We start from the raw sequence: 17238 nt of genomic DNA, 5'->3' as shown, positions 1-17238 counted from the left end.
ACAGGGTGACCAGCACAATCAAGTCTGTTGGGACAGCATGGAAGGATGCTTGCAGACTGAAGAGGCTGAGACACACCTCTCTGTGGGGAGCTTGCTGCGCATGTGCTAGGCACTGTGTTCTAAGCTCTCCAAAAGAAAAGGAAGCACAAACATTGAACTGTAAGAGCCTTGCTCAGCCCTGCTTTGCACCCATCTAAGCAATTTTAACACAAGGAAGAAACCGGAATAGTTCTCCCAAAGAACACGGAATGTGATGGCGGATACAGAGGGGGCAATAATTTGTGATAAAAAATGTATTTACGTGTATGTATGTATGAGTGCATGTTTGGGTATATGTATGTATATGTGTATGTATGTATATGTGTATGAGTACATTGTGAGTGTATGTATGTATATATGTATGAGTGCATTGTGAGTGTATGCATGTGTGTATGTATGTATGTATATATGCATGTGTATGCATGTATGAGTACATTGTGAGTGTATGCATGTGTGTATGTATGTATATATGTATATTTGAATGCATGTATGTGTGTGTATATATATGAGTGTGTATATGTATGCATGAGTGTGGGTGTGTGTTTATGTATTTGTCAGTGTGCATGTGTGTGTGTGGGGGGGGGGTAGGCCTGAAGAAGATGTCAGATTCCTTAGAGCTAGTTACAGGTAGTTGTAAGCTGCCAGATATAGATGCTGGGAATCGAACTTGCACCCTCAGAAGGCCACTGAGCCATCTTCCCTGTTCCCTCCCCCATTTTAGTAATTTTAATTGGAAATCAATAGCCCTCCCTATCTGATCACTCTGCATCACATTCTTTGAACGTGATGACCTGCATACAGAACTTACACAGAACAGAGAAACAGCACACACTGCCAGAAAGGACAGAGCCTGATATATATAAGGACTGCTGGAGTCACCAACAGCTGTCCTGCCTCTGAAAGGAATGGTAAGCTCCTGCCAGATCTGGTCCTCCAGCCGGTGGAAACTTGAAGTTAAGGAAGGGCATCACTACCCAAAGACACCAGAAAGTGGACAAAGACAACAGGACTCTCGAGAGCCAATGAGATTTTGAAGAAAGTAATGGCAGTCAGTGATGGTCCATTTATAGCTCTTAACTGACCTAAGTTGAATCGCAAAGCATCTAAAACGCCAACACAAATTCAGTTTTCTAGGCCTGAAGAACCAGAAAAGAGAGTTTGGAACAAGCAAGGAATGGGGGATCTTGGAGAAGAGAGGGGGTACCCAGAGTCAGTGTATAACTGCCCACGCCTCTTGCTGATTCTGTGCTGTTCCTTCATGTGGTGGGGAACTGAAATGTGGACCAGTTCTCTTATATTTTTGGTTGTGAGCCTAACCTTTAACGGCTGAGCCATCTCTCCAGCCCGTGGACCAGTTCTCAAGAGAGTGTCTACAGTTGGTGTTCAAGCAGAATATCTGCCTGTCAAAACAAAAGTTATCCACTGTTCTGAGAAATGTGTGTGCCCCTACCTACACCCAGCGACTGCATGTGTAGTGCATATGTGTTGGTGGTTTCAACCGGTTTGAACTTTCCCATGTCTTCCTCACAGTTTACGGCCCTCCCAAATTCAACACAGTCACACCTTTATCTTACTACATAGTACGTCAGCCCACGCTCAGTGCATTGTACGTGTTTCGGACAATTATGATCTAACTTAAAACATTCATTTTTAAATTTTCTAACCAGACTCCTTGGGGAAAATGGGAAAAGAAAGCATTGAAATGAGGAACAACCGCATCACTAGACCCTTTGGGGGAATAAACGTTATGATAAGAAATACCTCCAACACCGTGCAGCCATAAATTTGATGACTTGAATGAAACCTTAGGGAGGTGATTTAAAAAAAAAAAAACTGCCAAAACTCACAAAGAAAAAGCACCTGGGCACTGTTGGTGCTGTCTGGGTTGTTGACGTTCTTGTTTGAAATGAGTGTATTGCTCAGGCTGGTCTCTAATTTGTGAAACTCCTGGCTCAACTTCCTGAGTAGTCGGGATTACAGGTGTGTGCCATTGTGCCTGGCTAGAAATGACGCTGAAAGTCCCAAGTCTATTCACACTCTTCCATCCATGTAACTAAAGGAGGAAAACTTTCTGGTTGCTTGGAAGAAACTATATTCCAATTGCCAAGCCGTACAATTCAGCGTAAGCAAGGAAAACTACGGATTCGTGTTCTTATGAACATAGGTTTAAGTGCTCAACAAGCCAGGTGTGGTGAGGCACGCCTTTAATTCCAGCACTCAGGAGACAGAAGCAGGCAGATCTCTGCGAGTTCATGGCCAGACTGACATAAAATAGTCACAAATTAGAGCTAACGAGATTTTAAAGTACAGAATATTTTTCAAGTTTTCTAAACCAAAAGAAAGAATCCCTAATTTTTAAGAATAGATGTAAGATTTGGAACATAATTTATCAAGGAAAACATAAGAATAAATGTCAAAGAAACATACAAACTGATGCCTAACATAATAAAACATAAAACAACTACAATGAACATGAATAACTACAAACTTATTAAAAATTGATAATTCAGACAAGGAGAGTGAAGCAATAGATGATAACAGTAAAATAGTAAGGTTGCAGTAGAGTATTTGGCAATTTTTACAGTTGACTTTGCATTTACAACAACACAAGAAAGCGGTATTTATGTTATTTATTTTACTCTAAAGATGTTTAGACTTTTGTTTAGTGGGTAAGAGTGCTTTTTTCACAAACATGAAGACCCGAGTTTGGATCCCCAGAGCCCATGCAAAAAGTGAGGTGTGACCTTGCACACACCTGTAACCCAAGCACCACATGAGGCTGAGACAGGAGACTGACTGGTGCTTGCTGGAAGCCAGACTAGTTCTAGGTTCAGTAAGAAGCCATGTCTCAAATGAATAAGGCTGAGGGTGACCGAGCAGGACACTGCCTCCTCCTTTTCCATGCATGCATGTGCACGCACACAAAAATAAGGAAATCAAAATCATACATGAAAATGTATATAAGATAATGTTCATGATATCAGGAAGCGTAACTGATCCAAACGTCGTTGAGTTTAGGAGTGGCTGAACAATGGTATAAGCATTTAGTGTGGTCTTTCTCAGAAATAAAAGGAATGAACTGGTGTGCAAAGGCATTTAACTGGAAGACAGCAGACTCAGAAAGTATCACATGGCTTCATCTATTTGACATTCTGGAAAAACTGGAATCATAGAGACAGAAGAAAAATCAGTGGTTACCAGGGGCTAGGGGAACTGTTCTATATTATAACTATAGTAGTAGTCTATAAGATTATCAAAACTAAGAGCTATATCCAAAGAGTGTTGCGTTTGAAGTCTGAAGAGATGGCTCAGGGGTAAACAGGACTGACTAATCCTCCAGAGTTGAGTTCGCATCACCCACCTTGTGCGGTTTACAACCCCACAACCCACCCAGGGGATCCAATGCCTTCTCTGACCTCTGTGATCACCAGCACACACATGGTGTATACTCACCCAAACACACACACACATACACATAACTTGAGTATCTCCTTATCTACTAAAGATCCTGAACTGGTTGCAAAGGAAGGGATTTGGAGCAGCAAGAATAACCTCCACAAAGAAAACCACCAAGCCCAGGTGGCTTTGCTGGTAAAATCTGGCCAAGTTCCACAGAAGAAATAAGATTAATTCTACTCAAGATCTTATAACAATCACAAACAAAGTCAAGTTCCACAGAAGAAATAAGATTAATTCTACTAAAGATCTTATAACAATCACAAGCAAAGTCAACACTCTCCAGGTCATTCAACTATGTCACAATTTCAAAAGCACCAAGAGGAAATGGTGCCTCCATTACTTACAAGGCTCCTAAATCAAAGTCATTGCCCAAGAATTCTTCCAGCAGACTCGTATCCAGGGCTGGGTTCTCCAGAGTACCACTGGCTCCCTGAGCTGCAAAGGGAAATGGAAAATCGTGAGACCCACGACTGTTTCATGACTGCTAACACCTTGACAGGCAGATACCCAGGCTTACAAGACAAATAAACAACACAGTGCATTTCCTGGAAATGTAGTCTTTATTCCATTTAAATACCTCCTTCAGAAATCTCTTCAGATCATCCTTTCCAGTAAGACTAAGGCTGGGGTAGTGTTCTTTTATTAGCTCCTATGACACTGACCACTTGCTTTGTGCACCTTAAAAACCTCTCTTCCTCCTTTCCTCCCTTTCTTTCCCCTCCCCATCCCTCTGCTTCTCCTTCCCTATACCCCCTCCTTTAAGGAGACGTCTTTGTCTTTCTTATTTTATCCACGAGGATCCAAGGCATAAAAGAAGTAAGCAACAATCATTTGTTGGATAGATAAGCAAATAACGAATGAATACATTAATGGATGGATGGATACATACGTGAATGGCTTGTTGATTGGTTTGACCAATGTAAGTTCAATGCATTCTTTACATTTTTGTTAGACTTCCTAAGATATAATACTCCTGCCCTTCTCCCTGACTTACAAAATAAAAAAAAAATTAGTTCTCACTGATTATAGCAAATATTATTAGAATTTTAAAAGAATATAAAAAGCAGCATAAAATAAGTCTCAAAAGGAAGACAAAAACATTCTGTGGATTGGTGAGATGGCTCAGCAGGCTAAAAAGAACTTTCTGTGTGAGCCTGGCCACCTGGCTCTCTCTGCAAGCCTGGCCACCTGAGCTCTCTCTGCGAGCCTGACCACCTGAGTTTGATCCCTGGAAACTATGGAGTGAGGAGGGAAACATTGTCTTTTAATCCCCATACACACCTGCCTGCCTTCACAGACATACATCATACATACTCAGTAACTAATAAAATAAACACTTTGCCAGCAGTTGAAATTATTTTATACTTAGCAAACTCAAGAGAAAAAAAAATGACCAGAGCATCAAAAGGATGGTTAGCTAAAATAAAACATAAAATTAATTGTTCTTATATAAACAATGGCAATTAACATTCAGATGAATACAATGAATACATTGAAAATAGCTGGTGTGGGAAGCCCTTCTGTCTATGTGTTGCTTTTATTGGTTAATGAATAAAGTTGTTTCAGCCAGTGGCTTAGCAGAATAGATCTAGGTGGGAAAACTAAACTGAATGTTGGGAGAAAGAAAATGAAGTCCAGGAGAAGTCATGTAGTGGCCCACAGGAGACAGGCACTGGAGCCCACTGGAACCTTGCTGGTAAGCCACAACCACATGGCAATACACAGGTTAATAGAAATGGGTTCATTTAAGATATGAGTCAGCTAGAAATATGCTTCAGCTATTGGCCAAACAGTATTGCAATTAATACTGATTTCTGTGTAATTATTTCGGGTCTGGGGAGCCAAGAACAAACAATGAACAAAGACAGTCCCCGTCCCACTGTTAGGAGTCCCCCAAGTGTGCCAAGCTATACAACTCTATAACATATATGCAGAATGTCTAGCTCAGTCCCAGTCAGTCTCCCTGAATGAATGAAACCTATTATGTAATATGCTAAAATAAGAAACAAATTAAAAAGTGTTCTTAAATGTATGCTTGGTGTTTTAGGCTTTTTGTTATTTGTTGGGGAAGTTCACAGAAACTCACAGAGTCTGAACCGACAACCATGGAGACTGAATAGGACTGAGATAGTCATTCTGCATATACGTTATAGAGTTGTATAGCTTGGTCTTCTTGTAGGACTCCTAACAGTGGGACAGGGGCTGTCTCTGGCTCTTTCACTGACTTTTGAGACCCTACTCCTGATATAGGGTTGCCTTGCCCAGCCTTAATACATGGAGAGTGCTGAGTCTTCCTGCAATTTGATAAGCCATGTTTTGTTGATACTCATGGGAGACCTACCCTTTCCTAAACAGAAACAGGAGGAGTGGATTAGGGGGGTGGGAACAGAGGGAGGTTGGGAGAAGGGCTGGGAGGAGAGAAGGGGAACTCAGATGAGATGATAATAAATAAATAAATAAATTTATTAGAAAAAAATTTTCTTCCTAGCTGGTTGTAGTGGTGCACTCCAAAGGCAGAGGAAGGAGGATCTCTGTGAGTTCAAGGCCAACCTGGTCTATACAGTGAGCGCCGGGACAGTCAGAACTACATAGAGAGACCCTGTCTGAAACAAACAACTAAAATATCTATTCTTTAGAGGAACAAATATACAAAACGATGCAGAAAAAAAAAGTAAGAGCTATATACGTGGACACCTTGAAGAGACATAAGCTACGTGAGATAAAGCAATAGTGTTAAAATACATGGAGTTTTACTGCATGGCAAACTATATACTTTACCATTAGTTATTCAATGAACACTAGGAAGAGATCACGATGGCTGGGCATCTGGGGAAACAATCTCAATCTCTGCCTTACTTAAACATCAAATTCCAGATCGGTCAACCATGGCCACACGGAATAAAATCAGGGAAAACATGTGACATGATCATGAGCATGTGAGTATAGTTCTTATGATCCTGAGGCAGACCAGGCTTTTTAACCACGTCATGAAAACCAGAACAATAAAGAAATACAAGAGTGAACTTTTCTTTATAAAAGTAATAAAAATTATCATTTTGTGTAATGAACATATACTGATAATTTTTTTTTTTTTGGATTTTTCGAGACAGGGTTTCTCTGTGGCTTTGGAGCCTGTCCTGGAACTAGCTCTTGTAGACCAGGCTGGCCTCGAACTCACAGAGATCCACCTGCCTCTGCCTCCCAAGTGCTGGGACTAAAGGCATGCGCCACCACCGCCCGGCTTACTGATAATTTTTTTAAAAATCATTTTATGTAGTTTTGAGGAGGAAAGAATTTTTAACATTTTTAAAAATAATTTAAAACCTATGGAGAAGTAAGAAAGCCAAGGAACTCAGAAATACACTTCGCCCAAATTCATGGATATTAACATTATACTACTGCCTTAGTTTTTCTCTCTCTCCCTCTCTCTCTCTCTGTCTCTATCTCTCTCTGTCTCTCTCTCTCTCTCTCTCGATCACTCGTTCTCATTCTCCTCGCACAAACATGCACATACATACATACATAATACATACATATATATCATACACACACATATAAAGACATTTGTCTTTATCAACTAAAGCAAACAAAATTACACACATCTTCCTATTAAGCATCCCTTAAGCATGCAGCCTTGTTCCGGGTATTTCAGTGAACACTGCTAAGTGTAAAAACTTTATTTTCACAACTACAATTCACTGATGGGAATCTGGAAGCTTAACACTGATACAAGTTTTTAATATAGTTTCCGTTCCTATTCAAATTAATATTAATATAGCTTCCGTTCCTATTCATGTTTTACCTATTTTCCCTGTATGTTATCTATGGTAATTTTTTTCTCTTGCCCAACATCCAGTCCAGGACTGTCCGAACTTTTGATATTTGTGTTTTTGAAAGGACTGGCTAGTTGTTTTGTGAATTGATTAAGGGGAAGTAGTATAAGCAATAGAAGTTGGAAGTTTGGACGATGGGATGATATGTCATAATGCTAATCATCATTCATGTCTCGGAGCCCATCTCTCTATTTTTACTAGCCAGACTTTTGTCGCTCTAGCTAACGACCTGGGACAAGCTAACTTTATAAAGGGACATGGTTTGTTCGTTCATAGTTTTAAACTTGCAATGGCTTGGCACTGGTGCCAGCGCGGTTCTGTGACGGCTTTCTTGGGGGCACAGTACCAAGCAGCGCTTTCTACCAAGGGATATGAGAAGGGCCACACACATCCAGGTCTGTATGTCCAGTTTCTGTTCCTTTTCTTACCAAGTCACAAGAGACTAATCATGGGGCCCCACCCTAATGGCCTTATCTAGCCTTTCACTTTCCAGGGGCCCCATCTTGAAGTTCCATAGATGGATTAAGTCTCCAGCTTTGCAATTCTATTAGCACGTAAATTTGGAAAAACAAACCACAGCACTACTTAAATCAGAGCCAGTTAGAAAAAAAAATTAGTTTGGGCTGGAGAAACGGCTCAGAGATTAAGCACACTGGTTGATCTTCCAGAGGTCCTGAGTTCAATTCCCGGCAACCATATGGTGGCTCACAACCACCTATAATAAGATTTGGTGCCTTCTTCTGCATGTAGGCATGCATGTCAGAACACTGTATACAGAATAAATGAATAAATCTTTTTTTAAAAAAAAGGAGAAAGCACAAAATCAATTCAATGTATTAGTGACTTTTTTACTGCCATTTCTTGGCCTTGAAAGAGTTCTTTAAAACTGGTATTTCTAACAGCATAGAAAATTATTTGAAATTCTGTAGTCCCTCTAGTTGCCATCAAGTTACTTTTGTTTAATTAAGTTCAAATAAAATTAATATAATATATGTAATATTTTTTAGCCAAATATTGTGCTGCACAGCTGTAAGCCCCAAAGCATAGGATGCAGAGGCAATGTATGTTTGAGGCCAGCCTGGGCTACAGGGTGAAATGCACCTTTTGAAAAAATATCAATTTTATTAAAATTGTGTTCTATCTGCTCATTTCTCCTTCTCTCTATAGATATTCAGGGAGATAAAAATATGTATCACTATTAACATTGTCTTAATTATAGAATTTAAAATAATGTTTCATTGTTCAGAAACAGCTATTTTATACTTTGGAACAATTTGTTGTACAACTTTGCATACAATGTTATTTTGAAGGCGATTTTTTAAAGCCAAGTTGCCAGAATTCTTAAAGAGAAAGTCGAAGTCTAAAATTACTTGCAGCCTTGGAATAAACAGAACTTCCATGCATTTTTGTTTCCAGTCCGGGTATAAAGCGTCACGGCTGTCAAGCACGGTGGGCCACACCTTTAAGACTAGCACTCCGGGGGCAGAGGAGGGCGGACCTCTCTGAGTCTGCGGGTCAGCCTGCTTTACATAGTGAGACTGCCTCAAAACAACACATAAATAAACTAACAAACACATACGTAAATAAATGGAGAGGTGACTCTGAGTTTAAGAGCGCTGGCTGCTCTTACAGGGGATGCAAGCGCAGTTCCCAGTAATCAATCATATGGGTGGGTGGCCCACAGCTGCCTGCAACTGCAGCTGTAGGGGATGCAGGCCCTCTTCTGGTCTCTGTGGGCACCTACAAAAAGGCGGCACGCACTCACACAAACACACTGAAATAAAAATAATTAATAAAATAAATAAATAAAAACAGCATCACACCATGCATTTAAAGTGTGAACATGATAACTGCTCTACCAACTTCACAGTTCTGAATATAAAGCATGACGATTTGAATGAGACCGTCCCCTACGTGCTCGGAAATTTGAACGTTTGGTCCCCTGTTGTGGCGCTGTTTGGGGCGGTCCAGGAAATGTGACCTTATTGTAGGAAGAGCGCCACCGAAACCGGGTTTGGCGGTCTGAATGCCTGGCCTGGGTTCCGGTTTGCTCTCTTAGCTTCCCGCTCAGGTGGTAAATTGTGAGCGCTCAGCTTGATGCTCCAGCTGCCTTGCCTGCCTCCTCCCCTCACTCCTCCATCATCACCTCTAACCTTCTGAAATCCTAAGTCCAAAGAAACTTCCTTGTCTAAGTTGCCTCGGTTATGTGGGTTTGGTTTTTTTGTTTGTGTTTGGTTTTGGATTTTTGATTGTTTTTGTTTATTTTTTTAATCACAACACTATAAGTGGCATATACACTCACAATACACACACAGGAATATAAATAAGCTAATTAATCAAACGCCATCACAGATCACACATTTAAAACATGAGCAACATGAAAATTCCTCCACCAATTTCACAATCTCGAGCACAGAGAGAAAAGGAAAAGGCTCAGCTATTTTGTACAAAGCCACAGTTGAGGAAACGGAATGAACAACGAAAACTCATAGCAGTGGTGGATATCATACCCAAGCCCTAAGGAAAATGTTGTCAAGTGGACTTTAACATTCGGAGGCTTTATCATTAACGTACACAAAAATGATTATTTACGAAGTTTACTAAAAGGAAAAACGTGTTTTGACTTTTTTGATTCATGCCAAAAGGAATTGAACATTCAATGTCAATTCTAGTAAATACTTTCCATGTATTCATATACATAGGTACATTCATGTACGGTATAATGACTGAAAACTCTTACATACACAGATACAGACGTGTATGGTGTAATCATTTAAAACTCTTATATACATGGATACATACATGTATGGTATAATCATGAAAACTCTTATATGCACAGATACATACGTGTATGGTATAATGATTGAAAACTCACATCAGGACACACCACTGAGGGGAAAGTTTGAAGATGTTTTTATAGTTAGAATGATTTCCACTAGTGCTGGGGATAAAATAAAATGCTGTTGCTTGTTTATATAGCCTACTACTTAGAGCAGTGGTTCTCAACCTGTGGGTCATGATCCTTTTGGGAGTCAAATGACCCTTTCACAGGGGTCATCTAAGGCCACTGAAAAACAGATATTTATATTACAATTCATAACAGTAGCTAAATTACAACTATGAAGTAGTAACGAAAATAATGTTATGGTTGGGGGTCACCACAATGCTAGGAACCAATCATATTAGAGGGTCACAGCATTAGGAAGGTTGAGAACGACTGTCCAGAGCCCCAGGCAATCAGCATCCAGAAGCTGCTGTCCCTGGGTGGAGCTAAGGAGAGTGATTGACTGGTCACGTGCAGCTCTGCTGCCGTCAGCTGCTCCGGGCTGACGCGAATAAACAGACACACGCACAGCCGGAGGCGGGATTGTCTTTGGCAACTCGCGGCATCCATTCTGTGTGGCTCACTTTGTGCTGCAGAGTATTTTGGTTTTCTAGATAACAAAATTCTCCTATCTTTAGACTCCAAAACAAGGAGAGTGTTGTTTTATGGCTTTGACCAACAGCAAGGAGCCAAAGGCTTCTCTTCCATCTTATTACAGTCTGAAATAGTTGCTAGATAGTTGGATGAGGGTGTGGTATAGTTCGTGGGTTCTTTCCCCAGGTGTGGTTTAGATGTGCAGTTCTTTGGCTCTTACCCACACCAGCAACTTTTACGTTTTTGTGCTGGCTTCACAAAAGGAAAGTGAAGGCTTCTCCCTGTGTGTCCTGGAATCATGATACCAGTGGAGAAGAAACACAACCAACTCTATTTAGAGGCACATGGCCAAGTGTCAACGGGCGGGACACGTCACAGACATTTCCTGCATTCATCGGGGAAAGAGATCCCTACAATCTATGCTGCTCCAAAATAGTACCATGGCCTTTAGACTTTCACTTGACTTTGAAGAAAGGCTAGGGTGCAGACTGCAGCGCAAATCACGTTCTCTTCCATTGATTCAACTAGTTTCTGCTAAGCGTCTGCCATATCACAGGTACTGTGCAATGTGCTGGAGACACAGGAACACAAAAGGAAGCAAGAACCTTCCATGGGGGCCAGCGAGGTGACTCAACAGAGAAAGGCGCTTGCCACCAAACCTGATGACTTGACTTTAATCCCCAGAGAATACATGATTAGAAGGGAGAAGTAACTCCTTCTTGCAAGTTGTCCTCTGCCCTCCCCCTGCATTCTGTGATGCATGTACACACACACACACACACACACACACACACACACACACACACACGTACATAGGGAAAAAAGAGAAAGAAGCAGGAACCTTCCAGGTGTCTCCCTAAGCAAAGGTAGGCTACGACAGTCACCATGCAGAGAAGCAGTGGGAAGGATACAGCCAGTGAGTGATGGAAGTGTAACAGGACTGTGTGACAAGCCGCCTTCCAGGACATTCTTCTGATTTTGAAGCCTCTCTGAGGCAGAAGCCAGCTATTCAGACATCAAGGAGGGTGCATGCTGGGTAGGAGGAGTGGCAAGAACAAGAGCAAGGGGGTTGCACTGTGCCAAGTGGGAAGCGGATCCTCTCAGGGAACAGAGCACGGAAATGTAGGGACGATGAGATCAAGGCTACGGAAATCTTTGGAAAGAGATGCCCTGTGCTTCGTGCGCACCTTCAAAGGTCCTTTGGGCTGCTTTATGCAAAGGGACTTTAGGGGAAGAACAGTGGGGGGATGCCCTTGAACACTACTGCAGCTTTCCAAAGACCAGCAGAATTTAAATCTTTCACTCTGTGCTTGGCTAAATGTCATAACTTGGCTTCCCAGTGTCCATGAATCTTTATCTCGGTCCTGGGCTGTGGTTGTCAGGACTACCCAACTTACAAGGATAGGAGATGGCTGGCAGAGGTGGAGGATTCTGTGCCTTGAGAGGTGGGAAGAGTAGGGGGTGGTGAGGGCAAGCTCAAGAGTCAAGCCAGAAGGCTGGGGAAGTGGTTTGGTTGGTAGAGTGCTCCTCTAGCATGCTCAAAGCCGGGGGTTTGCTTCCCAGTGCTGTTTAAACCAGGCATGGCAGTAAATGCTTGTGATCCTAGCATTTGGGCAGTAGAGACAGGAGGAGGAACATAAGTTTAAAGCCATCCTCATCTAGAAAGTGAGTTTGAGGCCGGGTTGGGCTCCCCCTTGCCACTTACACACTGTGAGCGACTCTGGGCAAGCTGGCTCAGCTGCCCCAGACAGCAATGCCAACCCACCCACCGTTGAGAGGGCTCGCTGCTTCACCTGCTTCGCTGGGCTCTGGGCAAGCCAAGTGCTAAGCAAAGCAGATGGAAGGAGAAATCTGTTTGGTTTCACATGGAAGCTCCTGCTGGTGTCCCATCTGCTTTATGGGGCACCCATCCCCTAACACACACACACACACACACACACACACACACACACACTGGAGGTGGAAATAGCTTCTCTATTCCTGAAGGTTTGCCAGTACCCCACTAGCTCTTTACTGTCTGGCTCCCCTTCCCACATGGACATGGGAGAGGGGCCCTGCCTGACAAGGCTTAGCCAAGCTCCATAATGAACTACAGAGAGGTGATCCCTGCTGCAGCCGGCTTTCCCTGGGACTCCAGATCACATCTGTGCTTCCCAGACCCAGAGGAAATAACTCAACAAGATAAATTCATGGTGTCAGATAAAACTGTTTTCAGGAGGTTTCACACACAGAGAGCAGCTCTCAGATGGCTCTTAAAATAAATCTTGGGCTTTAAAAAAATAATCACTTTGCTCTAAATGTCTTAAACACTTGCTTAAAGTACCCAACTTGCATATCCCTCCTCCCATCGGGCAGCTCATTTGCATCCTGGGGTCCACTTGCTTCTGCCCTGAGACTTCAAGGCCAAGAGCACTGCCAAGGTCCTGCTCACAGGTAGGAAAGCTGTGTCGTCCTCCTGGGAACATGGGGAAGTTGTGTCTTGACAGAGTACGCAAATGAGGCAGGAAGCAGATAAGGAAAGTGTCAGAGAGTAAGAACCACACCCTCTATGGGGCTCCCCACCAGCTCCGAACGGCTGATTTTAATGGAGTGGCAATTACGTGTTGTGTGTCTGCTCTCTCTACTCAACTCTGGATCACAAACGACTTCTTACTGTACAGCGCCTAGGCATCTAGAACAGTGGTTCTCAACCTGTGGGTTGTGACCCCTTTGAGGGTCGTATATCAGATACCCTGTGCACCGGATACTTACATTATGGTTTATAACAGTAGCAAAATTACAGTCATGAGCCAGGCGGTGGTGGCGCACGCCTTTAATCCCAGCACTCGGGAGGCAGAGGCAGGTGGATCTCTGTGAGTTCGAGGCCAGCCTGGTCTACAAGAGCTAGTTCCAGGACAGGAACCAAAAGCTACGGAGAAACCCTGTCTCGAAAATTCAAAAAAAAAAAAAAAAAAAAAGAAAAAAGAAAAAAAAATTACAGTCATGAACTAGCAAGGCAAATATTTTTATGGTTGGGGGTCACCACAACATGAAGTTTTAAAGGGTTGCAGCATTGAGGTTGAGAACCACTGATCTAGAACAAGACGAGGGGTATGGTAGTTATTCAATAAATAGTAAGTTTGTTGCACAAACGAAGGCTTGGATGAGTTGTTGTAATTATTGTTAGTGCAAATATGAATATGTGCCCCCACAGGCTTCCTTGGTTGGCCTCCACAGTGGGGCCAGCAGCCTCTTCCACTAGTATGCCTCTGCCACCATGATGGACTACATCCCCGTATCAAAGGGGTGTGTGCCGTTGATCATGGAGACACAAAAGTAACTGATCCAATCATACATGGGAGAGCTTCTGCAGAGAGACAGCAAACAGAGAAGCAGAGAAGTGATATGATCAGGGGTATGACTCCTTTAGCCTACAGTCAGGAGACTGGCCTGCCTCATTTCCCTATCGATCAGAGGACAGTCATGGCCCTACTTCATGGGGCTGTGAGAATAAACGAGGTAATACACACAAAGCCCTTAGTCCAGTTACCAGGTCAACAAGTGCTACCTTGTATGGATACCATCAGTGTCTCTGCTCTAGAAGTGAACAGGCCAGTGAAAAGAGAAAGAATAAACATAAAGATGCCATAGCAACATCTGCACCACCTAGACCATGACCTGCCGTAGGGTAGCTCGCTATTCAATAAATAGTAAGAATGCGTGCAAGGCATTATGGGATACCTAAGTGACTCAGCGGGGTGAAATAGTGTCAGGAAAGGCTTTGGGAACAGGGGTCAATAGGTTGCAATTGTCAGCAAGAGCAGGTTCTGGGCTATTGGATGTCACGTGACTCTGTTCTGGTTCAGTGGAAACAGAGTCCAGAAAGTAGGAGAGTGTGCAACAGGGTGAAGAAGCCAACGAGTATATACTGCTGTCTGTATCCCAAGACCATAGTTAGCTACATTGAGTGACCAGCTTAAAACTGGCCACAGTAAGAAGGCCGACGCCATCAAAACACTACAAATCAGGGCTGATCATTTTTTCCTCATAGAGAAATATTAAACATCTGTAGAGACAAATATTATAAACCGCTGGATTTTGTGGCTGGTCTGACGGAGTGTAGCTGATCCTCAGCCCTCTCTCGTCACACGAGTGTCTTGAGACTGAAGTAAGACCAGGGTGAGAGGCCTGAGAAATAAGTTCAAGCCTCAAGCAACGCTGACTTAGGTTTGGGTGTGAAGTGTCTCCTACGGGCCCATGTTTGGATGCTTGGTCCCAAGCTAGTGGTATTGGTTGGGGAGGTTGCAGAGCCTTGTGATATAAGACCTAGCTGGCAGACAGAAGCCACTAAGAGTGGACTTTGAGGGTCCCAGTCCTGCTCCGCTTCTAATCCCACCCCTGCTTCTTGGTCAGCCATAAGGTGAACAAGCTGCAAATTCTTGCCGCGTTGTGGACCAAGCCACAATGCCGGCTACCACTGCCATGCAGGGTGTGTCACCATAGACCTCCCCATCTTTATGTGGCTCCTACCAGGGATTCTGTCCCTGTAATAAGAAGACTGATACAGAAGTGAGCAGCCGGACAACACACCCGAGAAAGGTGCACTCTTGTCCCAATTCCAAAAGTGCACTCTTGTCCCAATTCCTGAGAATTTCCCGGTTTCCTTATATGAGTAGCTAAGCTCCATCGAGCCAGAATCTAATCAGCTTTGCCCAGCACAGATAACAGGACCCATTGTTAAAGACAGTGACTAAGTGAGCTCTCTCTGGACTTTAACATGGCATGACTGATAATTGAGAGATAAAATGAAAATAAATCTTTATTCAATTTGAGTAAATACATACACTGCACATTGTGCAACAGGGGCAAGGTGGTAGACAGGTCAGAAGTAGGTGACAAGAGCTGTAGGAAGGACAGAAAATGGCAAAGGGAATACTTTAGAATTTCACAGAATTTGATGGCTTTTGTAGCAGTTCTCAACCTGTGGGTCACGACTCCTTTGGGGATCAAATGACCCTTTCACAGCGGTCACCTATGACCATCAGAAAACACAGATATTTACATCATGATTCATAATGATAGCAAAATGACAGTTTTGAAGTAGTGACAAAAGTAATCTATGGTTGGGGCGTCACTATAACATGAGGAAATGTATTAAAGGCTTGCAGCGCTAAGAAGGTTGAGAACCACTGATCTAGACTGTCCTCCAGAAGGCTAATCTAGAGAAAATTTTGTTTAGTGTAAAAAGACTCTGCTCCTATCCTTCTTAACAATGCCACTTGTGACTTGGATAAATACAGAACAGCAAATTATCCGAGTTTCAGAACGTGAAGGAGGCGGGTGCACACGGAGCCTGAGAAGGTCTCAGTCTGGCCTTGACTGCCTAGAGGCTGCTCTGACAGGGTGCGATCAGTGAGCTAAGCCCGCAGCTTGGGCTTTGCTTGGAGATGAATAGATGACCAGGATATGAGTCCTCTCGCATGTCACTATGAGGAAGTATTGATAAATGTAGGGCTGTGGCCATAAGATCATTAACTATGAAAATAGGTCCTTGTTCCTCAACACACAGGTTGCCTCTTGAAGATGTGAGACCCATACGTGTTTCTGTTGCTGTAATAAACACCATGACCAACAGCAACTTAGGGGAGGAAAGGGTTAATGTGGCTTACAGTTTATAGTCCGTCATTAAGGGAAGACTAGGGCAGGGACTCAAGACAGAGACTCACAGGCGGGAACTGAAGCAGAGACCACAAAGGGGTGTCACTTTCTAGATTCCTACCCCTGGCTTGTTCAGCTACCTTTGCTACGTAGCCCAGGCTCACTGCCTAGGGATGACCACCCATTGTGGACGGGGTCTTCCTTCATTGATTAGTAAGTAAGAAAATACCTCACAGATATGGCCACATGGCAGTCTGATCTGGGCAGCTCTTCAGTAGCATTTCCCTCTTCCCAGGAAATGCTATATTTCTGTCTATGAAAGCGGAAGCTAACCTTGGCAAGGCCCTTTGAGGGAAAGGTGGCAGCTGGCAGAGGAAAGTTGGGTAAACTCTAAACATACATACCGTGATGGTGATCATGCTAATCAATTTGCAAGTATTTTTTTAATATTTAATATTAAGATAAAGCAAGCTCACACTATCACATCACTTTTTATTAACCCCATTTTTTTTTCAGAGATGCAGTCTTAAGTCGTCGCAATGGACCAGGTGTATCTTACTGTCACATACTGTATGTGTACTTCCTATAGAATCATACAAAATAATAGCAGGATATAAGGTTGGTGAAAAACTACTAAAGGTCAATAAAAACAGTGATGGTCCTAATCAAACTTAAGCAATTTGTCAAATTCATATTAAAGTGACTTTGTACTTCAGCAAATGAAGACATTTACCCTTTATGACCATGCTACGGCTTCAGAGAATTGCAGTTGCTAAATTATGAGGACGAAGAAGTGGGGGGAGAGAAAACCAGTTAACGGCAGTTGCGATCCATGTGACAGAGACTCCCTTC

At 42.8% G+C, this 17238-nt stretch overlaps 1 protein-coding gene across 1 annotated transcript in view; it reads right to left on the bottom strand.

Moving 5' to 3' along the window:
- The window catches only part of Myrfl (myelin regulatory factor like), a 107338-nt gene that overhangs the window by 73631 nt on the left and 16469 nt on the right, over positions 1–17238 (bottom strand). Inside the window, exon 2 of the mRNA XM_041674556.1 lies at positions 3843–3933. Coding sequence (XP_041530490.1) covers positions 3843–3933 — 91 coding nt within the window. The remainder of the gene's footprint in view (positions 1–3842; positions 3934–17238) is intronic.

The sequence above is a fragment of the Microtus oregoni genome, unplaced genomic scaffold (genome assembly GCF_018167655.1).
Source record: "Microtus oregoni isolate MIOR12 unplaced genomic scaffold, Mior012 000001F_ref0000356, whole genome shotgun sequence".
Taxonomy (NCBI): domain Eukaryota; kingdom Metazoa; phylum Chordata; class Mammalia; order Rodentia; family Cricetidae; genus Microtus; species Microtus oregoni.
This window is presented reverse-complemented; position numbering and strand designations above follow the sequence as displayed.